Raw genomic sequence first — 24,000 nt, forward strand, 5'->3', positions numbered from 1 at the left:
CACTACTACCAGTACTACTACTACCAGTAGTACTACTGCTACCACTCCCACTACTACCACCACTACTACTACTACCACTACTAACACTACTACCACTACCAACACTACTACTACCACTACTACTACTACTACTACCACTACAACCACTACCACTACTACCACTACAACCACTACCACTACTACCACTACTACTACCACAAATACTTCTAATACTTCTACCACTACTTATTTTACCACTACTACTTCTACTACCATTACTACCACTACCACTACTACTACCACTACTACTACCACTACTTCTACTACCACTACTACTTATACTACCATTACTACCACTACTACTACTACTACTACTACTACTGCCACTACCATTACTACTACTACCACTACTACCACTACCACTACTACTACTACCACTACTACTTCTACCACTAATACAACTACTTATTCTGCCAATACTACTACTACTACTACCACTACCACTACCACCAACACCACTATCACTATTACTACTACTACCACTATCACTAATATCACTACTACCAGTAATACTACCACTACCACTACTACTACCACCACTACTACTACCACTACCACTACTACTACCACTAATACTTCTACCACTACTTATTTTACCACTACTACTTCTATTACCATTACTACCACTACTACTACTACCACTACTACCACTACTACAACTATTTCTACAACTTCTACCACTAATACCACTACTTCTTCCACCAATACTACTACTACTACTACTATTTCTACTTCTACCGCTACTACTACCACTACTACTTCTACCACTAATACTTCTACCACTACTTATTCTATCAATACTACTTCTACTAACATTACTATGTCTACCACTACTACTACCACTACCACTATCACTACTACCACTACTACTACCACAAATACTTCTACCACTACTTATTCCACCACTACTACTACTACCACTACCACTACTACTTCTACCACTAATACTTCTACCACTACTACTTCTACCACCATTACTACCACTACTACTACTACTACTACAACTACTACTACTACTGACACTACCATTACTACTACTACCACTGCTACCACCACTACCACTACTACTACTACTACCACTACTACCACTACTACTTCTACCACTAATACAACTACTTCTTCTGCCAATACTACTACTACTACCATTCCTACCACTTCTACTACTACTTCTACCACTAATACTTCTACCACTACTACTTCTACTATCACTACTACTACCACTACCAACAACACCACTATCACTATTACTACTACTACCACTACCACTACTACCAGTACTACTACTACCAGTAGTACTACTACTACCACCACTACCACTACTACTACTACCACTACTAATACTACCACTACAACCACTACCACTACTACTACCACCACTACCACTACTTCTACTACTACTACAACTACTACTACTACCACTACTACTACCACTGCTACTACTACCACTACTACCACTACCAATACCACTATCACTACTAATACTACTACTACTACCATTCCTACCACTTCTACTACTACTTCTACCACTAATACTTCTACCACTACTACTTCTACTACCACTACCACTACTACTACCACTACCAACAACACCACTATCACTATTACTACTACTACCACTACCACTACTACCAGTACTACTACTACCAGTAGTACTACTACTACCACTACTACTACTACCACTACCACTACTACTACTACCACTACTACTACTACTACTAATACTACCACTACAACCACTACCACTACTACTACCACCACTACCACTACTTCTACTACTACAACTACTACTACTACCACTACTACTACCACTGCTACTACTACCACTACTACCACTACCAATACCACTATCACTACTAATACTACTACTACCACTACCACCACTACTACCACTACCACTACTACCACTACCACTACTACTACCACTACCACTACCACTACCACTACCACTACTACTACCATTTACATTACATTTAAGTCATTTAGCAGACGCTCTTATCCAGAGCGACTTACAAATTGGTGCGTTCACCTTATGACATCCAGTGGAACTGTCACTTTACAATAGTGCATCTAAATCTTTTAAGGGGGGTGAGAAGGATTACTTTATCCTATCCTAGGTATTCCTTAAAGAGGTGGGGTTTCAGGTGTCTCCGGAAGGTGGTGATTGACTCCGCTGTCCTGGCGTCGTGAGGGAGTTTGTTCCACCATTGGGGGGCCACTACTACCACTACCACTACTACTGCTACTTCTACTAGTACTACTACCACTAAATCCTACATTCTGGAAACAATTGATGCTTATAACCATGGAATAAAGGGTGTGACTGTGTAAGAATTGATCATTCATGATCATTTGATTCTTTATTTGAGAATTAATTGTGAGAAAATAACTATTATTCCAAGGTGGCCCTGTTATTTTATTCTCTTCTGCAAAGTGATGATCAAAATTGAAAGGATAGAGTACGTTATTAACCCTCTTTTTAAAAGGAATGATTATGTGAAAAACCAAGGTCTATGTGACCTGGGTTGTGAAATCAAGCACACAGCATGAAATGCTCTATTTGGGTTGAAATCCTGGAGACGCCTGTCAGACTACAGACTGAGCTTGAACCCAGCCAGTCTCTCCAGCGCACACATACACACACACACACACACTGGTTATGTAGGCTTGCTTGTCATGCAATTTTCCACCTTGTGAAGTGAGCTTAGGTAGGTGTGCCTGTATCCCAAATGGCACCCTGTGTCCTATATAGTGCACTACTTTTGACCAGGGCTCACAAAAGTAGTGCACTATATAGGGAATAGGGCACCATTTGGGATGCAGACACACACCTACCTAAGCTCACTTCACAAGGTGGAAAATTGAGCAGCGTGAAGAAGCACCCGGACTCCAGAGGAAAAAGGCTTCCTTAGCTTGCTTATTCTCTCTGTGTCCAAGCCTTTTCACTATCACTATAGAGCCCCTCTGCCCATATGAAATGCCTCGTCACAGTTGGTTTGTCAGCAGCAGAGAGAGGATGTGGAGGCCACTGGCCAGATGTTATTTATGCGTAATAATGTACTTTAGCCTATCTTGCAGGTGTCATTAAGGTTAGCTATGGGCCCTGGTCAAAAGTAGTGCACTATATAGGGAACAGGGTACCATTTGAGACATATTCAGGCTTTTGCGTTGCACGTTTGTTTTGATCGTAATACCAAGAGACACGGGGGGTTGTGGGGGATGGGAAATGAGTGGTGTCTAAAAGGTGGACAGATTAGTTTGGTGGTCCACTACTGAATTTGTGCTGTCAGCTTGGCAAAAGAAGTTACACTGAAACCTAGTTTTCCCATTGAAGGATATTAGTCTTGGTGCACAGTCTCTCATTTCACTGGTTAGGCTCACACAAATGGAAATGTGAAAAGAAAACGAATTGCCGTAGCATCATGGACACGAGAGGTCAGGGAACTTACCGCTTTTGGTACCTCAGTCGGAGAGGAAGCTATTGGATAGTAAATAAATAAACATTCATACATTCCAATATATTTTTGCCTTTTTTAACTCTGTTTAATCCACCACATATGCTCTTCTTACTTTAGCGTTTTAAGATGCTGCTTAGAGGGAGAAAAACCCTGGGCTAGCCAGCCTATCCTAATGGAAAGCGTTTGCATGCTGCTAAGGGGGAAATGAGATATTGGAGCTGTAAGCTGTAGCTGGCTGTGGCGTCCTTTCTGTTTGTCCGATTGCAGCCCGGTGCAGAGTGAAAGGGCCTGGTTTTGTCCCTGTGCTGAGCCTGTCACCTCCAGCTGTCACACAGGAGAACAATGGACCAACACAGGAGGAGTTGGGCCTGAATAGAAAGATAAACTGAAGAGTCCTACCAAGTCTTGTCGTCTGCATTAGACAGGATCTCCTTCCCTCCTGTTCTAAGGCTGTGTCCCAAATGACACCCATTCCCCTATATAGTGCACTACTTTTGACCAGAGGTGTGCACAATATTTTACCGGATGTCAAAAGTAGTGCAATGTGTAGGGAAAAAGGATGCCATTTGTGACGTTCTTTAACCCTTTCTCTCCCCTCTGATCCACGTGCCCCCCCCCCCTCCTGGTTTCTCAGACCCAGACACCCAGCCTTCCTTCCCCCATGTTTTCTGCAGCTGTTGCCCTCCATAGGATCAGCCCTTTCTGTGATAATAACTAATTAGCAGTATGTGTTGATTGGTTTTTGGAGGGATGTTTGTCCCTGTGTGTACTGTAGCGAAATAAGTCTCTTCTCCCTCTCTCTACATACCTAGGTATTTTGAGGATAGGACACTGTGAGTCACTACTGCAGTGCATGGTCAAGGCTGGCAAATGCAATACCAAAATCAGATACATCGTTTTGTGTCGGCAGGACTGGCACAAGACAGCAGGAATAAATAATAGTTGTCAAGTTTTACTTTTAATGATGGAAATATATATATATATATTTTTTTACAGATGAATGATAAGGTAGGCTACAGTTAAGTAGCATAGTAGGCTTACTGTAAATCTGGGGATAACATGTACAGAGTAAGCTATAGCCTACAGTTGAACAACTAAAGGATGATTCTCAACCCATAGGTTGAGAATCAACCCATATATATATATATGTGTGTGTGTGTGTGTATATGTGTATATATATATGTGTGTGGTTCAACCCATTTATTTCCAATAATTGAATATCCAAGAAAGAAACTAAATATAAATAAATATAACAATTATTGTACAAATGAGAGGCAGGCAAGCGCAGGATCCATTCATATTCCCGACAAGCTTTTCAACAGCCAGCTCTGAGCTCTCCTCAAGCTTTCGCTACACAGTCGGCAACATGTGGAGGCATCACCATAGCAACCATTGGATGTGACATGTGGTACAGACAGGGACCCGAGGGCCGCTGAATATAAGGAGGGGCTCGATCCCCTACTTTGTCCAAAGCGAATAAATCATCACCCACACACATCTCCACCACTCCTTTCCGCGGGAGTAGCGTGCTGGTATGGTTGAGGTTTCTCTATAAAGAGTTTGTCAAGGAAAAAAATAGCTATTGGTGTATTTTATTTTTCTCCAAGCTTTCACCTCATTTGAGGAGAAGGCTTACCGGTCAGAACAACCGCTGCCGTGCGCCTTTGTCACGGCTGAATTGAATGGAAGAGAGAGACTGTGAACTTTTGAAAGACGAAAGAACGGAGTGAGAGGAGTCATTCACGCTGATGTTACCGCCGCTGCTAGTGTCTATGCAGCGACTGCCGTGTCGTGCGTGCTCTCGGGTGGAATAGCTGAAGCTCAAGGAATCTCTGTAACATCTCAACATGAATTTGGGTAAATACTCGTATCAGATTAGGCGACGCATTATTGCCACACCGCTTGGCTTCACTTCTCTCTATCTCGAGATATCTCATGTTCAGCAAGTGCATGTGGTCTATTGGTGATAATCATCCAAATGGACTTGGATAAGATTATTTTGATTGTGTTTCGAGTTCATATACTTATATATTAACCTATTTTGTTTTGTCATACATAGGCTATAGCCTGCTGGTCTTTTTGGATAATTGCGCATTACGCATGACGTTGTTGTATTTCATATGGTGAACATGCCTAATCCTCTGTTGGTATCAGTATATATTAATTAACCATAACCTGAAATATAAATTCAGTAGGCTCGTATTTGTTATTTATTTCTCTCACATTTCGACCTATTTTGACCACTCTTCTATAGAAATCTGAAGTTAATGCGCGGGGCACTGTGTAGCCTACCTGGAGTTTACGCATTAAGAAGATTGACGGCTCACAGTTGCCAGGGGTCAACTCAGTGCATATTTCTGTAGCCTAGACACAGTCTTTTATATTTGAATCAAAACTGTTCAAAAATGTAATTTTGGGGTGGTTATTTTTGTTTATCTAGTCTATTTATTATGTGTTATTCTGATATATTGAAGTGAACAGACCTTATTGAAATATAGAACAGTTATTATGCCTGCAATGGTGGCACTTCATGTTGTCATTTATATGGAGAATTTACTTGTTTTAATGGTGTGTACAAATGATTAATTTGGAGGACCATCATGCATCACAATATGAGTGTACATATCAACGTTATAGGCTATCTATGTTTGACAGTTTGGCGGACTGAGATCCAAAGAACTGAATAGAATGGAAACAACTTCCAGTAGAGTAGGCATATATATAATGTGTGTGTGGATATATATATTATATATATTATACATATATATAATGTATGTGTGGATATATATATGTATATATAATATGATTGATATGTGTGGTAAATTGTGTTAACAATTTATACACTAGTGAATCGTTAAATTATTCTCTTGAAAAGTGTGTGTGTGTGTGTGTGCATGCCTGTTTGCTGAAAGGTTTTGTAAATGGGGGTGAACTTTTCAAAGGCATTGTATTATCCGAGGTTATGGAGAGATCATTGTTTCCTCACAGTAGCTGGCTGAAAACAATAGTTAGACGCCTCTCTCCCCCTGACCTTTATTCAATGATTTAGAATAAGCCAGAGCTGTAGAAATCCATCTGCCTTTTGTCTAAGGTAGCCTCACTAATCTTTCATACCCCCTCACCAAGCCAACCAACATCCCTCAACTCAAGCCCTCTCTCTATGCCTTCTAGTTCACATACTAGAATTTAAAAACTATAAGGGCTGGATGGGATTTACTCGGAGGGGTCTCTAATTTTTATAAGAGAGAAGAAGAGACCTGGGTTTCAATATGACTCCCTGTTAAAATAATGGTGAAAATAAATCCATGTTTTTAAGCTTATGGAATTGAAGAGTTTTAGTGACTTTATTTTCTATGTCCCGCTATAGAACAGAATTCAGACCTTGCTTAGTTAACAGTTTTCTCTCATCATACTGTAAACCCGTATAACCTATGGATTGTATGAGAAATACACTTGTCTTTTATATGCTGACAATTTTACAGCGATAATACATACATTTGAACAGGTGCATCTGCATACATTCTGCATGGTTTTTAATTTCAACAACCCTCGGATCATTAAGTATCGTTTCCCTCTCTTTCTTCAGATTATTGTAGCCTCTAAACTATTGTTTCTCTCGGGAGAATCAGTGTTATTTTGGGCACACTCACCTACATCTGATAGGTGTTGAAATGAAAAGCTTGACCCCAGAGTGTGCAGCATCCATCCTTGACGGCTATGCTAATGCTTTTTCTCCAAAGCATGCTGAGGAGGAGCTGTGTATGTCAGATCACGTTTGCCTATGTGAAATTGAAATTTGCAAGTACAATTGCTTCAGGACAGATGGACAATAGACCTCTCGGCATGAAAGGAACTCCCTTCCCCTTTGCTATGTGAGACCATTTTTTCAGCTTAATCATTTTTTTTTTGCATGCATTAAGCAGTGTTGAAACAAAATATTTCTGGCCTACAATTGAACTAGGCAAGTGTAAGTTAAAAACCCAACAGTAACCTAAGTGATTCATATTATGTAAAACATTAGATATCAGACTACAAATGGTCTTCATACCACATTTGTTTGCAAGGAAATGTGTGTCAATTTCAGAAAAACTATTTTATAATGATTTTTATTGGCACACATTTGTATTTATTTTTGTATCTATTTTTGTATCACCAAACATAATTAAGAAATGCAATTTTTGGGGCATTTCTTTCCATATATAATGGGATTTAATCTTACACGGCCCTGTGCGTCAAGATGTTGCCATGTCATTTGATTGAAAGTGCTAAGCCTTTGGAGAGAGAGGCGGAAAGGAAGGCCCTGGAGCTGCAATATTGAAGAGAAGATTCTGCCTTTTTGTCTGTCTGGCTGGCCTGCCTGGTAATATCTATTTTATGCTTCCTTTATACTGTACCAATGAAAAGGTCAAACATTCTCTTGTTGTGGTATTTTTTTTGTAGATGCATAAAAAAAATGTAGGCCTTCAGATAATAATCACACACACGATACACATATTTACTTCGAACATTCTCCCTCAGCAAGCTTTTTGCTTTTCAATTATTCTACATTTTTTCTATGCCACAGCATCTGGTTCTGTGGTTCTGCACCACAAATCAGAATCTTAGCTCCTCATTTTTCATAGATGTGATTTAACGGCAAGCAGTTGAAGTCAGGCTACATTTGTTTGAATCAATAGAGAGGGCAGCATAAGCATCTGTCCAGTGAGGGAAGACTGAACAGTTACAGTTTGGAAACTAAGTATGGCTATTACTATCCAAGCAAGATGCCATTGATCCATCTCTATGAAATTTAATTTGACAAAATAATGAAATTATTCTTATCTTTTTTGGGGAGGGTGGGGGTCCGTGGAAATATATATTTTGCAGAAGATTACTGGAATCAAAGCAAGTGTGTCATGCAGTTCAAATGTATTATTAGTGAGTGGCTACAATAAACATTCTGCCCAGTTTATTTAGTCATATTTTTCTGTAAGAGTGTTACGGTATTTTTTTCTCTCTCTGAGACTGAGAGAAGGTCAGTGGAAACACTGCTTAGAATCTTTTAGAATTTAATCTTTAGAAAATAATATCATATTTTTTAGACTGAGAAATGCTATTTTTCATGCTAGCACTGAGGGCCTCGGTGAGACTGATAGAGAGGAGAGTTTCCCACTGTTTCCTTTTAACACAATCACATTACCATGCAACCAGGCTTTACAGTAGAGATTAATGCTCCCAGGCAAATTGGACCCCACAAAGCATTGGGAAACTGTTGTCTCCCTTTGTAGAGCTTTCTGCATCCGTTCTTTTAAGGTGCTGAATACAGCCAGCTATGAATGAAATCAGAGGGAATAGATCTATACCGTTCACTGTAGTGGCGGGGTACCCTGTCTCACAGCCTCACAACACAAGGCATTCCAGAACAATCCTTGTGCAGCATTCAGTGGCCACCCCTTCCAACCTTCCACCTCCTAGGGGCTTACACGTCTGTGACAGGCAGGCAGGCCCAAGCAGGGCCCATCTCACAATCTGTGTCCCAAATCACACCCTATTCCCTATACAGTGCACCACTTTGACCAAAGCCCTGGTCAAAAGTAGAGCTTATAGGGAATAGGGTGTGATTTGGGATGCCGCCACGGCCTTTTTTTTAACACACATTTCCATTAATTGGGATGCAGACTGGTCCGGCCCTAATCCCTACGACCCCTGGCCTGCCACCGACTGACACACGTTCCACCAATATTTTCTTGCTAGGTCTTTATGATGCAGAGATAAAATGAGCCTGAACTTTAAATGAGGGCCTTGCTTTTCTGCAATGTAAGACAAGGTAGAAAATCGAATGTGGCAGGCTGAATACATAGCATAAAATGACTATTAGAACAAGATCATGAATAACCTAGTCAGGCATTCATAATGGTGTGAGAGAGGGGGGTTGTAAATGCATTTTTTTGTAACACTACAAAGAGGATGTAAAAAATAATAAGGAAAAAAAATGGTTTGCTAATTATTCCTCTCTTGAAGCAAGCAGCAGAGTCAAGCCAAGCTTTTTTCACTATTTATTTTTGATCATTCTGTAAAAAAAAAAGGGGGAATTGTTGATCTGGTAGTTGAGAGCTGCAAATTGCAATCCCGTCTCTTCACTCGTCCCCCCTGCTCCGTATTGTTGCTAACATCATTTATGCTGTCTCTAATGAGAGAGAATTATCAAGCTATTGTTGATTCACCGTGGCCGGGGCCTGTGTCCCAAATGGCACCCTATTCCCTATGGGCCCTGCTCACAGAAGTAGTGCACCATAAAGGGAACAGGGTGCCATTTGGGACATACCCCGGGTAGAATGGAACACAACCATTATCCCAGATCACTGGCCTCTGAAATGAACTCCATGTAGCAGTAAGATGGTCTGCTTTTAATGAACAACATAATGAATTTCCCTTCTTTATATGTTTTAGTGCATGTAGTGCTTTTTCCCTATGTAGCCTACTTGGGCATAGGTTTATATGGTGTTTGAATTGAGCACTCTGTCTATAGTGGGATTTATTCCTAGCAATGTACTGGTTAAAATGAAGTAGGCTAAATGAATCCTAAAGTTTGCTTTAGATACGTGTTTGGCAGTGATTAAATGCTTGACAGGTTGTAGGTACTCGACAAGTCATTGGCTACTAGTCAAATGTCCTTCTGTTTGTAATGATGTCATAGGAAAATACAGCAGGTAAACTACTGTGTCAGGTGAAGCTAATAGTGGTTGGGTTAATACATTCTAAATATTTGTTATTTTATTCAATATATTCCTTAATAATCTACATTTTGGGGAGTTGATGTGGTCCGTGCACTATTGGACACATATGATGGAGCAAAAACACTTGAGTCTGAAAACACAACGTCACCATTATATCATGTGTAATCCCCCCCCCCCCCCCCCGCCCCCACCTCTCTCTCTCTCATCCCTTCCTCTCCCTCTCTTTCTCCATCTCCCTCTCCCCCCACCCTCTCTCACTCCTCCCTCCCTCCCTCCCTCACTCCATCTCTCTCTCCCTCTCTCTTTCCCTCACTCTCTCCTACAGAGAAGCCAGATCAGCCAGATTCCCACCAAGTACAGCGCAGCCGAGTCCGCCAAGTTCCTGATCCTGACAGTGGTGTCTATCCTTTGCATCGTGGCTGTGCTGCTGGCCTCCATCGTGGTCTACTGCCTCCGACACCACTCTTACCTCAAGCTCAAGGAGAAACTCACCAGCCTGGGAACAGACACAGGCAGCGATGCTACGTCCACCTATCAAGTAGGAGAATATATATCAGACGTTATGTTGTGTACACTTCACAGGAGGCTGGTGAGGGGAGGACGGCTCATATTAATGGCTGGAACGGAGCAAATGAAATGGCATCAAACACATGGTATTTAATACCATTGCAACTATTCTGCTCCAGCCATAACCACGAGACCATCCTCCCCAATTACGGTGCCACCAACCTCCTGTGTTACACTTGTTTATCTACTTGTGGTTTGTGGTGTAATTTACTTTTTCATTTTTCATTTCATTTTTCATTTGTAGAGTAGTATGCATTTCTTCCATTCCTTTTTGAGCATTTAGGAATTTGGAAAATGGAAAACGATATGAACCCAACAGGTTTGCGGGTGGCATTGTCTGTCTGTGCTGGTAGTCATTTCAATTCCCCTCTCTAACAGGTGTAATTATCCTACGGCCTGAAAGTCCAGTTGTGAAATTCAATTTATAGAATCCATTATTAAGTGCCTTTTTAAGCAAAGAATTAGATATAAATGTCTGCCACTGACCATATTCTCCCTGATCTGTTTAAATGAGAGTGGTCCTGTGAGCATTCCTTTTAGAATGAGCAGGGCCACAGCCCTTCTCTTTGGTACTTACCTTTTACAGCACTTTAGGTGCTGTCCTCAAGTCATTCTAATACGTATAAATAATACTAGCTTAGGGTATTCAACTTTAATGTTTCTTTCTACTTTCAAATATATTCTATTTGACTGTGACATATTTGGATGTATTTCATATTGACCAACAAGGTGGCTGGATAGTTTTATTAGTCTTACATATTTTTCATAATCCACTTACTGCTGGGCTCCTGCACATTTCCGCTTAATTGATGTTTACTGGGCCTTTACAGACTTTGATTACGAGTCAGTAGCTTTTCCTAAGGCATTTAACACCTTGGCCATGCAACTAAGACTAATGCCAATATTGTATATTTTGATATTAAGTCATTTCACTAACATACTACACATGAAATTACAATACAATGCTTTGTTGTTATCCCTTTGCTGCTATGTTACACTCTCATAGTAGCTGTGTAGCATCCATCCTAAGGATATATAGAAGGATTCCCTTGACTGAATTGAATGTACGCCTGTGTGGGTGTGTGTGTATGTGTGTGTGTGTGTGTGTGTGTGTGTGTGTGTGTGTGTGTGTGTGTGTGTGTGTGTGTGTGTGTGTGTGTGTGTGTGTGTGTGTGTGTGCGCGCGCTGGCCCAGCACAAGGGAGCAGGGAACTCTTTAAAGCTACATGCAATTAAACCAGAAGGGTAGCAGCGGGCAGTTTGACGACCGTACTACACACACACACACACACACATCACTGAGTCACACTTACATTCTCACAACCTCACTGCATGCTAATGACCCAGGCCCTGGGTGCGTCTGTCTGAGCCTCTGAGGCCATGGTCACACACACACACACACACACACACACACACACACACACACACACACACACACACACACACACACACACATATATATATATCACAGAAATCTCTATGCCTTAGGTCTCAGCGTTTCTAAGTTGTCAGCCATATTGTCCTGTGATATGAAAATATGATGTTCAACTGGTTGACACTGAAAGAGAAACACTTGATTGACAGGCTGCCTGCTGTCCCTATATTGTGGATGATGCTTGTCTGTCAGCCAGTCTCCAGTCCCCTGGATTTCCAAGAGAAACACGGGAACTGCCTGTTGAACTGTTTACTGAGGTTGATGTTATCCCTCTCTGGCCTTCCGCATCTCTCTCAATTAAATTCAAGGGGCTTTATTGGCATGAGAAACATGTGTTAACATTGCCAAAGCAAGTGAGGTTGATAATATACAAAAGTGAAATAAACAATAAAAATTAACAGTAAACATTACACATACAGAAGTTTCAAAACAATAAAGACATTACATAGGTCATATTATGTATATTTACAATCTCTCTCTCTCTCTCTCTCTCTCTCTCTCTCTCTCTCTCTCTCTCTCGCTCTCCACCATATTGAGTCAGAGGGCCTTTGTTTGTTTTAGCACATGGGCAAAGCCTAATAAATGACATAAATACAAACTAATATTTAATGTAAATGCAACCCATTGTTTAATCTTGTTCCAAGTAGATTTTTCACTTTTTGAATTCCCACATTTCTAAAGCAACGAAACCAAATCCTTGTAAATCATGAAATTAAGTTGGTTAAAAATCACGACATAATGACCTCAAGCACATTCTGTGCATAACAGTTTTAGTTATATTGGCCCCAAATTTGGAAATCTAACGGGTTATTTTGTATCCACTGTCCCAATAAGCCACGCCTCCAAATATTTGAATAGGCTGCCACCGCTACATTTCCCACACCGCTACATTTCCCACACCGCTACATTTCCCACACCGCTACAGCTACATTTCCCACACCACTACATTTCCCACACCGCTACATTTCCCCCACCGCTACATTTCCCACACCGCTACAGCTACATTTCCCACACCACTACATTTCCCACACCGCTACATTTCCCCCACCGCTACATTTCCCACACCGCTACATTTCCCACACCGCTACATTTCCCCCACCGCTACATTTCCCACACCGCTACCGCTACATTTCCCACACCGCTACAGCTACATTTCCCACACCGCTACATTTCCCCCACCGCTACATTTCCCACACCGCTACATTTCCCCCACCGCTACATTTCCCCCACCGCTACATTTCCCCCACCGCTACATTTCCCACACCGCTACATTTCCCCCACCGCTACATTTCCCACACCGCTACATTTCCCCCACCGCTACATTTCCCACACCGCTACATTTCCCACACCGCTACATGTCCCACACCGCTACATTTCCCACACCGCTATAGACGACGGTTTGCCTGACAACGTCACAAAAATGATGTGCGCGCATTGCAGAGGCAGAAGGCTGTGTGTTTTTCTGATTCTGAACAGTCAGATAGCTGCCGTGTGGGGAATCGTAGGTTGGTTTCAGTTAGTTGTATATTGTTCTTGACGCCATGTCTTGTTTGGAGGTGACTTATGTCACAGCTATGCTAATATATACAATTCCCTAGCTAGCTAATCAACCACTGTATTGATGTATTGTGCTTTTTTTATTTTTTATGTTTACAATAAACATTTGGTGACTAAATCTAGTTTTCAACCTTGTCTGTTTTGCCGCCAAAGTTGCACACGCATCGTTTTTGTTGCTAAACAACCCACCCGTCTATGCAATGCGCATAAGGTGTTGAAAGCAATTAAGAAGCTTTTATTCAATAGAAAAAAAATCACATTGATCGGTCAAATGAGTTCTTTTATTTCAGACAAGTTGAATAGCATAGGTTGGTCGAACCAAAGCGTCATTTTGGATCATGCCATTCATGCCTTTACAGTGTAGTACACTATACAGGGAATGGGGCTCCATTTGAGATGCTACCATGGACTGGTGTTGGGAGGCTCGCTAGTCTCTCAGTGACAGACTACGTCAACATAAATGGTACCATAGATCTGTCATGGTACAAAGGGATGCGTGAGATCACGAGCAGCATTAGTTCCGGGGCTTGGGATTTTCAGCGCTGGTTATTTGGAAGAATCACGACTTCGCAGGTGTTAGCATCTTTCGATTTCAGATGGGGAGGGGACATTTGGCCCAAAGACTTGCAAAGAGAGAGGTTGGGGCACTTTGTTCTGGTTCCGATCCTCGTTCTATCTCTTCTCTTAACACGTATGGACCCAGAACTTAATCGAGCTTCTGAACATTTACACAAGACTGGGTTTACCGAGATCAGAAGCTGGCCTACACTGGCCACTCTTCACAGATACTTCCACTGCCCAGGATGGTATATGGTTGCTTCCCAAATGGTACCCTATTCCCTATTTAGTGACTCATAGGGCTCTTGTGTCTTTCTGTCTGTGTATTTGAAATCAAATGATAGAAGATAATGATATTATTTTATGTCAGGCCAGACTTTATTTTGTGAGATAGCTAGTGCGTTCTGTATCATCTGAACCAAATGCATTGGAATACATTTCCATCATCTAATCGATTTTTACAAGGTAAACTTTAACAAAAAATCTGTGTTCAATTCCAGATTTTCGTGTGCGAAATATTAGATAACACATTCAGAGCTTGTTTTCATCAGTTGAAGGAATGAATAATGTAACATCTGACAACTGTTCCAATGTCTGTCTCAGGCTCACATGTCAGAGAACAGATTTATCTATCAATCCAGGGTTTTTGTTTTGAGAATTTCTCCATATCCTGCAATATAACATGGAGATCAACCATATACAGTATAACAGACTGACACCAGGGGATCATCCCAAATGGCACCCTATTCCCTACATAGGGCACTACTTTTGTCCAGACTCTGACCTACATAGTGCACTACTTTTGACAAGGCTCTGAAAAAAACAAGGTAATACACTATAGAGGGAATATGGTGCTATTTGGGACACAGCGCTGTTCATTTCTCCTTGGCCTGGGCAGTGCCATACTAAAGCTGTAAATAGGTCTTATTTCATTTAAACCTGACCTTGGTGGAACGTTTTTCTTTTTCCTCCTCGTCTGTTTCATTTGGGTTTTTAGCAGGCAGCTAATTGAATATCTCAGGGGAGGCCATTTTCATATGGGGCCTTTTTAATTAGGACTGATGGTGGTAACCACCAAGTCCACCCTGTAGAGTTGTTGGAATGTGAATGTTACAGCCTGCGGTAATGGTGCGGCTGTCTGGCTGTCTGGAATGGAGCTGTAGCAGAGGGATGGGGGAGAGGAGAGGCAGGTCTTACCTGGTGGCTGCTGGGAAAGACAGGCAGGCAGGCAGGCAGACTGACATATTTTGTAGAATTGAGTGGTTATAAGCCACTCGACTTATAGCATGTTAATAGATTGGAAATATGACTGGCTGGATTCCTGTATTTCTCTATAATGTGATTCCTGTATTTCTCTATAATGTGATTCCTGTATTTCTCTATAATGTGATTCCTGTATTTCTCTATAATGTGATTCCTGTATTTGTTTTGTATATTTTTCTATAATGATATTATATGTACTTAAACTGAAGCTGAGTGGTAGCACACCACATACTCATTCCAGTGAATGGTACTGAGGGAATGGGTGCTGGTAAAACAAAGACAGACCTAATTGCCAATGTTATGGCTTGGACAGCCAGTGGATCAATGTCACAGGGAGGATAAGGATAAATAGTAAGATAAGATATCAACTGTAATGAAATTGCTTGTGATGTCACTCACAGCCAGTGTTAATCATTGTTATCGCTCTCCTAATGACTGGAGCATGTGCAGCTCGACGTCCTCTGGCTACATCCCCAGCTGCATTAGATCATTTCAACTCATGGAGTAAACGTTATAACTGTTTCAGTATTTCTTAAATATTTCTCGAATAATACTTCAGTATTGCTGAAAGAGCAGGTTGAACCCACGCTGGAATACAGAAATACTCCAATTATACCACAGAAGGCCTTTTGTATAGTAAGCCTTTGGTATGTCGTTGACGCTGATAGTATGCAATCTGTAAATGTTAACATACGCAGTATCAAACATTATAATACAGCCGTCAAACCCCCATTGGTTGTGAATGTGCCCACCGAGGTAGTGTACAACAGGGACATAACTTTAGTGACGGCTGCCGTTTCCTTGGAGATGGTCAGTAACACGAGAACCTCATTCAAGAAGCAGCCTTTGGAATGTCTACGTTTGAAAGCCTAATAGTAAACTATTTAATGTTTACCATCAGAAACCAAAAGAAAATCCATTGTTTTGTAATGGCAGGTCTTAAGAAACGTTAGCATATGAAAAACCTGTATTTCAAAAGAACAGAGTAGCATGTTCTTCAGTTAACTTTGTAACTGTGCTTGTGTCCCTCCTCCCTTCCTAGGAACTGTGTCGTCAGCGGATGTCGGTCAAGCCGCCGGCGGAGTGTCCAGAGCCGATGCACAGTGTGGCGCCCCAGTTCAGCGACGGGGGGCCCATCGTCAGCCCCTCGGCACGAAGCTCCACCTCCTCCTGGTCTGAGGAACCCGTCCACTCTAACATGGACATCTCCACTGGTCACATGATCCTGGTAAACATCCGTACCGCTACTGAATCACCCTATCACTGTCTGTCTGTGTGTCTCTCTCTCTCTACCTCTCTCCATCTGTCTTTCTTTTTCCATCTCTCTCTCTCTCTCTCTCTCTCTCTCTCTCTCTCTCTCTCTCTCTCTCTCTACCTCTCTCCATCTGTCCTTCTTTTTCCATCTCTCTCTCTCTCTCTCTCTCTCTCTCTCTCTCTCTCTCATTACATCCGCATTTCTATGAGCATGCTTCTTCCACGTCTTCTCTTCCCACATATTCAAATGTTCATTGATTGTGAATAACTCTGTCTACCATTGTAATTGCAGTGTATATCTGTTCTTCACATAGCTCTATCTACATGCATTACACACTCCTCACAATATGTGATAGAAGGGCCCTGGGATGTGTTCAATAGGCATGAAGCTCTTAATTGCCCCTGAGATTTACACCAGGAATATGTGAGACACACAGACACGCACACACACGCACACACACACACACACACCAGTCGGCCCTCTGAATGGAGCAGCAGTGTAAGGTGAGAGAAAGCTCTGTGAGCTTCAGTCCATTGGACAGCTCCCTGGCAACAGATAGTAATGTGTGCTGCTACTCAACTGAGCCCAGTTTCTACAGATTGGCCAAATTGTTTGTCCCTTCCTCCTACGTACGGCAGTTGAAATATGAGAATGAAGTAAGCCACGAGGCCGTCGTTGGAGAGAGACTGTTCACTGTTCATGAGACTGCGGCTGGCTATGGTTGGTTGGTATATATTGGAGCCAGGCCAGGGAAGTGAAAGGAAATGACCCATGAGGCGTGAGCCACGCTTCCCGCCCTCCCACCCCCGGCTGTGCCCCACCCCCTCCATCATTCTAAATGCCCTGCTTCATCACAATCTGGATGAGACTGTGGGAGGTCCAGGGGCACGCTCCTACTCCTCTCTCTTCTTCTGCCATGAATCTCCTCTCTTCTCTCCTACCCCCTCTCTCATCTCTCTCTTCTCATCTCTCTCTCATCATCTCTCTCCTCTCTCTCCTCATCTCTTCTCTCTTCATCTCTCTCATTTTTCTCTCCTCATGTCTCTCTCCTCTCTTCTCTCTCTCCTCATCTCTCTCTTCTCATATCTCTCTCCTCATCTATCCTCTTTCATCTCTCCCCTCTCTCTCTCTCTTCTCTTTGATCCTCTTTCATCTCTCCCCCTCTCGCTCTCCTCTCTTCCATCCTATTTCTCCCCTCTCTCTCTCCTCTCTTCCGTCCTATTTCTCCCCCCTCTCTCTCTCCTCTCTTCCATCCTATTTCTCCCACCCTCAACAACAACAACTGTTACTGTGATCCATCTGCCAGTAAAATAATGCCAACTTTTTGATTGAGTGGTGTTGATGTTTCCCTCTTCTGTTCTTTTCCCATGTTCTGAAAAGTGACTGTTAATCTATTAGCCACAGTGAATGTTCTGAGTAGTTTCCTCTGTCATATTATATGACCAGTCAGACCTGAACAACCATCTGAGAAGGGCTCATATTGAGTTATCACAGGCAGTGCAGAGAGACAAACATGTCGTCAGTACCAGCAGTCCAAGCTTCACACTTGCGCTACAGTACGTTGTGGAGTGATTCATATTCTGGGGTTCAGAAAAAAAAACTGATTGCTTTCTAGGTTTATTCACCCCAAATTAATTGCCTGTAATGCTTCAAATCCCACTCTATCATGATACCCGACTGATTTGTATTAGAGAATTGCCTTGCACCATCTTATCTATGTTAATGCATTACTTTGTCCCATGGTACTTGTTCAGAATCTGACTTTATACAGAGATTTTAAGCAGATGAACATACTCTATATATAAAGCACATTATCTTGTCTTTTGTTGCTGGCCCAGTAATTGTTCTAGATTATACCTCGTGGAGTCTATAGAGATTAGGGATTTGCGAAGCTGCCGAGTGGGAATTTATTTAGAAGATAGCTGAGTATGTTATGTGAGGGTGTGTGGGTGTGGTGTCATTTGGAGTGTTGATTTACACCACCATTTTGCAGGCACAACGTGCGTTCCAAATATGAAGAAATATGCTGTTGAATCCCTTTAATGCAGGACAGGGAGCGTTCGTGCTCGAAAGCACCATGTGTTCAGGAGTAAAAGGTCTTAATCTTCCATGATACCCGCTATTCCAAGGCTGTGTCCCAAATGGCATCCCATTCCCTGTGTCATGCACTCCTTTTGATGGGCCGATGTTCGAAAGTAGTGCACGGTATAAGAAATAGGGTGCTGTTTGGGACGCATCCCAAACGAGCTTAAGCCAGTACGAAGGAAAGTGGCCTTATTATAATAGTGTTGTTAGCGGCATGTGATACTGCAGCTTCCTCACCGTAGTTTGTGATGCTGCAGTTGTACACAGTTGTTCCCGTCCCTTTCCTGTCACCTCTGTTTCTGCGTCCCAAACGGCACCCTCGTCCCTACGTAGTGCACTCCTTTTGATGGCCATACGGTGCCACTTGTGACATATCCAGTCGGTGTAAAACCAAGCAGCTCCTATGTGCACCTGTCCTTCTTTCACCCAGGTGCTCTAGTCTCGTTCATTACGAGGCTCTAGCACTGCCACGACGTCATCGACGGCCCTGAGCTGAGCACTAGCTCCTCATCGAGCGTTATTTCATTCTGATTTTATTGAGCACCTTTTGGCAGCTGTAAACCCAGCAGTAAAGGGATTAGCCAGTGTTTGCCTGACACATGGTGATCTCAGCACCTCCTGATTGGATTGCAATAATCCCTTTACACAGTACAAAACCCCATTACTCTGGCATTAACGCAGAGGAGAGTGTGCCTGTCTGATGCCTGGGAGGGCTGGTGGAGTGGTAGGGGATGGAGGGGTAGAGGTGGAGGGGGTGAGGTTATCCGGGTAGGGTAACAGTGCAGGATGAAGGTGCTATTCGATAAGGGGCTAAATCAAGGAAGGGTCATGGATTCATGGCCTGCTAAAATATTGAGCCTGTATCCCAGACTGTGTTCGGTGTGTCAGCACATAGTGTAATATGTATTGATATGATATGATATGGAGGCCGGGACATATTGGGATAGCGTGGGCAGGGATTAAAGTAGCATTGGTGTGTGTGTGTGTGTGTGTGTGTGTGTGGTGAACCTAGTGCTGATCATCCCTGTACACTGCATTAAGGCACTTCGCTTTCTGAATCATAGTGAGAAGGATCCAGCCAAGGGTGAGTCCCAAATGGCACCCTATTCCCTAACACCATAAGGTGCGCTATTTGGGACGCAGATAAGATATCTGTCCAGGACAGATTCTATTTCAACAAATACCCAATATATCCTGTTAGGAGAAAGTCCATTAAGCCTCTCTAAGTACTCACCATGAATCTAGATGATGTTCTCCCCATTGTAATCTTATGTTATTAATAGAACGACATTAGGGCTGTCCCAAATGGCACCCTATTCCTTATATAGTGCACTACTTTTGTTTTGACTAGATCCCTATGGGTAGTATGGTAGTAGTGTACTACGTAGGGAATAGTGTGCCATTTGGGGCATAGGCTAGGAGTCCTTTTAGGATGCTCTTTTGTTTTGTGTTAAAGAGATATTCCCGGTGAGTGTTAGATACTTTGTGTATGGACCCTGGATCATCAGTGATGTCCAGCAATCATCTCAGCCCAACTGTCCTCTTCCAACAGAGAGGAACAATAGCTTGTCTACCCTGATGGCCCCTGTGCTGAAACATTCTATGTTTCACATTTAGCTTTGACAATCTCATTAGCGGCAGTTAATCAAAGTCAGTGCTCCTGACTTAATTATGAATAGAGCAGGAGAGGTAATAGTCTTGGCTGAATGGCTTGTCATTTAGAGGAAACTATTCCTGTCCTCTTACCAGGACCATGTAGACACCATGAATAAATGGGAGGAGTTTGGGTTATGAGCTCACTTCTCCTCTAATAAAGACACACACACACACACACACATATATATATATATATATAGGAATCAAATGCCACAAAACATTTGCATTACTAGAATTAATATAATGTCTGCAATGAAATGCTCCTGCTGAGTGAAGAATACTATATTTCAAGTCTCCTTATTGTGTCTACATCTTGCTTTTCATTGCTTCTTCTTGGCCAGGTAGCTATTGACTAAGCCAAAATGAAATTAAAATAAATATTCTCTTCCCTCCCTGGTCTTATATTGTGGAAGAATACACACCAACTGATAAACCAAATGGGTACAACTCTAGTTATTTCATCCATATTGAATCCATATGTTTTCCGTCCTCCCTAGTTTTACATGGAGGACCACCTGAAAAACCAGAATCGTCTGGAGAAGGAGTGGGAGGCTCTGTGTGGGTACCAGGCTGAGCCCAACGCCTCCACTACAGGCCTGGGGGCCGGGAACACAAAGAAGAACCGCTCCAATGCTGTGGTGGCCTGTGAGTTATTTTTCTCTTCTTTTAAAAGAGGGGGGCGGTCCCAATCTTTCCGTATTCTTCTGTGTTTATTGGATAGAGAGGAAAGGTAGAACAGTGTGTGCTGAAAGAGCAGTGAATGGGATTTGAACCCCTTCTCCCAGTGGTATAGAGAGCAGTGAATGGGATTTGAACCCCTTCTCCCAGCGGTATAGAGAGCAGTGAATGCGATTTGAACCCCTTCTCCCAGCGGTATAGAGAGCAGTGAATGGGATTTGAACCCCTTCTCCCAGTGGTATAGAGAGCAGTGAATGGGATTTGAACCCCTTCTCCCAGCGGTATAGAGAGCAGTGAATGGGATTTGAACCCCTTCTCCCAGCGGTATAGAGAGCAGTGAATGGGATTTGAACCCCTTCTCCCAGCGGTATAGAGAGCAGTTCTCCTGCTCCCCAGACCTAAGACAGCTTTACCTTCATCTTGCACTTTGATTTGTCCCTGCATTATAGGTGACTGACCTCTGAGTTAAAATACTGTTTTAAAATGCTGTTAGATATCATGTTACTGTCAATTGCACCCATCTGAGACTACTTTATATGATATATGGAGCAGGTTTCTTTTAGGTTTAAGTGATAAAGGTTATGTTTGAGTATGTTTTTGATTATTTGAGTATTCCAGTACTTGAAACACACTGCAGGCAGTCTGGGTCGGGTGCTGACGCCTTGTTGAGTTGGTGCAATAATTCCTCCATTCATATTTCAGATGATCACTCAAGAATAACCTTGAAGGTTGAAAACAGCCAAGGCAATTCAGATTACATCAATGCCAGCCCAGTTGTAAGTATCTTTTCTGCTTTATACTGAGGGTGTGGCGTGCTCTGCTGACAGCCCAACAGGGATTTAGAATGAACAAAAGCAAAGCAGTGTTTTTTCAATATAATATTCGAACGGTTGCTTAGCTTTACTAAGATGCTTTGTATTTCTTATACACGCTGTGTTTCATGCATTGAATATTCTTTATTTTTCACTAAAAAAATCTAATAAGGTGTGAATATTCACATGGGGAAAGTTTGAGAAAGGGTACTATGGATGGTTCACCCTATGCATTATTGAAAGCACAGTTGATGTGCCGATGTTGGTGTATGTATTGTTGTTTACTGTTTGGCACGGCTATGCAGTTCATTTTTGGGGGGTTCCGATGTTGCATATGCACACTAAGTGTACAAAACATTAGGAACACCTTCCTGAGTTCCCCCCCCCCCTTACCCTCAGAACAGCCTCATTTTGTCAGGGCATGCGTTCCACAGACATGCTGGCCCACACTCGATGTACAGTATATTCAGGTTTAGTTGATTACACATTGGCAGCTAAAAGATTAATTGCAGTACCAAGCATAAACTAGCAAATACATACAGTAAGAAGTCAATCAGGATGAGGACTGAAGCATTTATTTCCATCGGGCTTATTGAACTTTTCCTGTTGGAACACATCCAGAGTGTCGGCCTAAATACAGTATTTTACACCTGCTTAAGTATAATTAAAAATGATGTTTTGAGCAAAATAGTGTTCTGTAACTCAACTGTGAATGTCCAATGACATTGTAAGAGAATGAGGGAAATAAGAACCCTGTGAATTCAGTAACTGAGCATACCGGTACCCATTTGAAAACTGTTGTAAAAAAAGAATAAACCTGGAGGCAGATCCAGAAGCATTCCATTAAAAGAAGCAGGAACACTATGCATTTCAAATCAAGGGATGCGTCCCAAATGGCACCTTATTCCCTTTTATAGGGCACTTCTTTTGGCCAGGGCCCATAGGGATCTGGTCCAAAGTAGTGCACTATGTAAGGAATCTGGTTCCATTTGGGACACATCCCAGGCTTCGTCACACCAAGGTGCCTGGATGTGACTCACAACTAAACAGAAGAACCTTTTCCAAACACCGACCGACTGACAAGCATGATGGGTACAACCAGTTATACAGAAATACCTCTGCTTCTGGCAATTTGATTTCCTCACTCGCCCACGCGCACAACGTTGTTTTTGGCACTCAGGAGAATGTTTGTCTGCAAAGTAACACTGAATCCTAAAGCAAAACTTAAAACGATATTATTATAAGAATTGTGTAGCTGCCTTGTGATGGGGGCATAAAGAGCTTGTTATTGCTTCTCTCTACTGTAGGATCTCTGGTTTCAAGCTAAGTCATCCTGGACTATTATTGCATGGCTTTGTTTTGAAGACATTACAGTACAGTGCACCTGTTGGTTTTAAGTTGAAGTGTATGTCGAGTTTCTAAGGATGCTCCAGCTTGTCTTATGGACTCTCACTTTCAGATCCTAACTACTTGTCCCTCACAATACATGGGGAACAAAACATCTGAGTCTGCCTCTCTCAATCCCATTGAATACCTTTTGAAACACCTCTGAAATGAGGCCCAGAACCACAGCGAATCACCTGATAAGCCTCGGTCCCCCATGGTGTGTTGGTGACAGACAGACAGAGACAGAGCAGTGCTCTGCAATAGCTGCCACCGACAGCCACCGGCCAGAAGGGAAGAAAGGCTGATAATTACAGCAACACAGGCCCTGGCTGAGCAGAACAAAACAGCCATGATTACGCCTGTCGCGTTGCTGCTTGCTCCTCATTAGGTCCCAATAATGACTAATCTCTCTCTCTCTCTCTCTCTCTCTCTCTCTCTCTCTCTCTCTCTCTCTCTCTCTCTGTGTGTGTATATATATATATTTCTCTCTCTTTCTCTCTCTCTCTCTATAGATAGATAGAGAAAGAACAATCTATCTC

The 24,000-nt window shown here is 42.3% G+C and overlaps 1 protein-coding gene across 1 annotated transcript in view; it reads left to right on the forward strand.

Moving 5' to 3' along the window:
- LOC115114364 (receptor-type tyrosine-protein phosphatase N2-like) overlaps window positions 1-24,000 on the forward strand; it is a 212,412-nt gene that overhangs the window by 170,751 nt on the left and 17,661 nt on the right. The window contains exons 15-18 of the mRNA XM_065013389.1: window positions 10,536-10,748; window positions 16,632-16,817; window positions 21,083-21,230; window positions 21,966-22,039. Of these exons, the coding sequence (XP_064869461.1) occupies window positions 10,536-10,748; window positions 16,632-16,817; window positions 21,083-21,230; window positions 21,966-22,039 (621 nt within the window). The remainder of the gene's footprint in view (window positions 1-10,535; window positions 10,749-16,631; window positions 16,818-21,082; window positions 21,231-21,965; window positions 22,040-24,000) is intronic.

The sequence above is a fragment of the Oncorhynchus nerka genome, linkage group LG9b (assembly GCF_034236695.1).
Source record: "Oncorhynchus nerka isolate Pitt River linkage group LG9b, Oner_Uvic_2.0, whole genome shotgun sequence".
NCBI lineage: Eukaryota > Metazoa > Chordata > Actinopteri > Salmoniformes > Salmonidae > Oncorhynchus > Oncorhynchus nerka.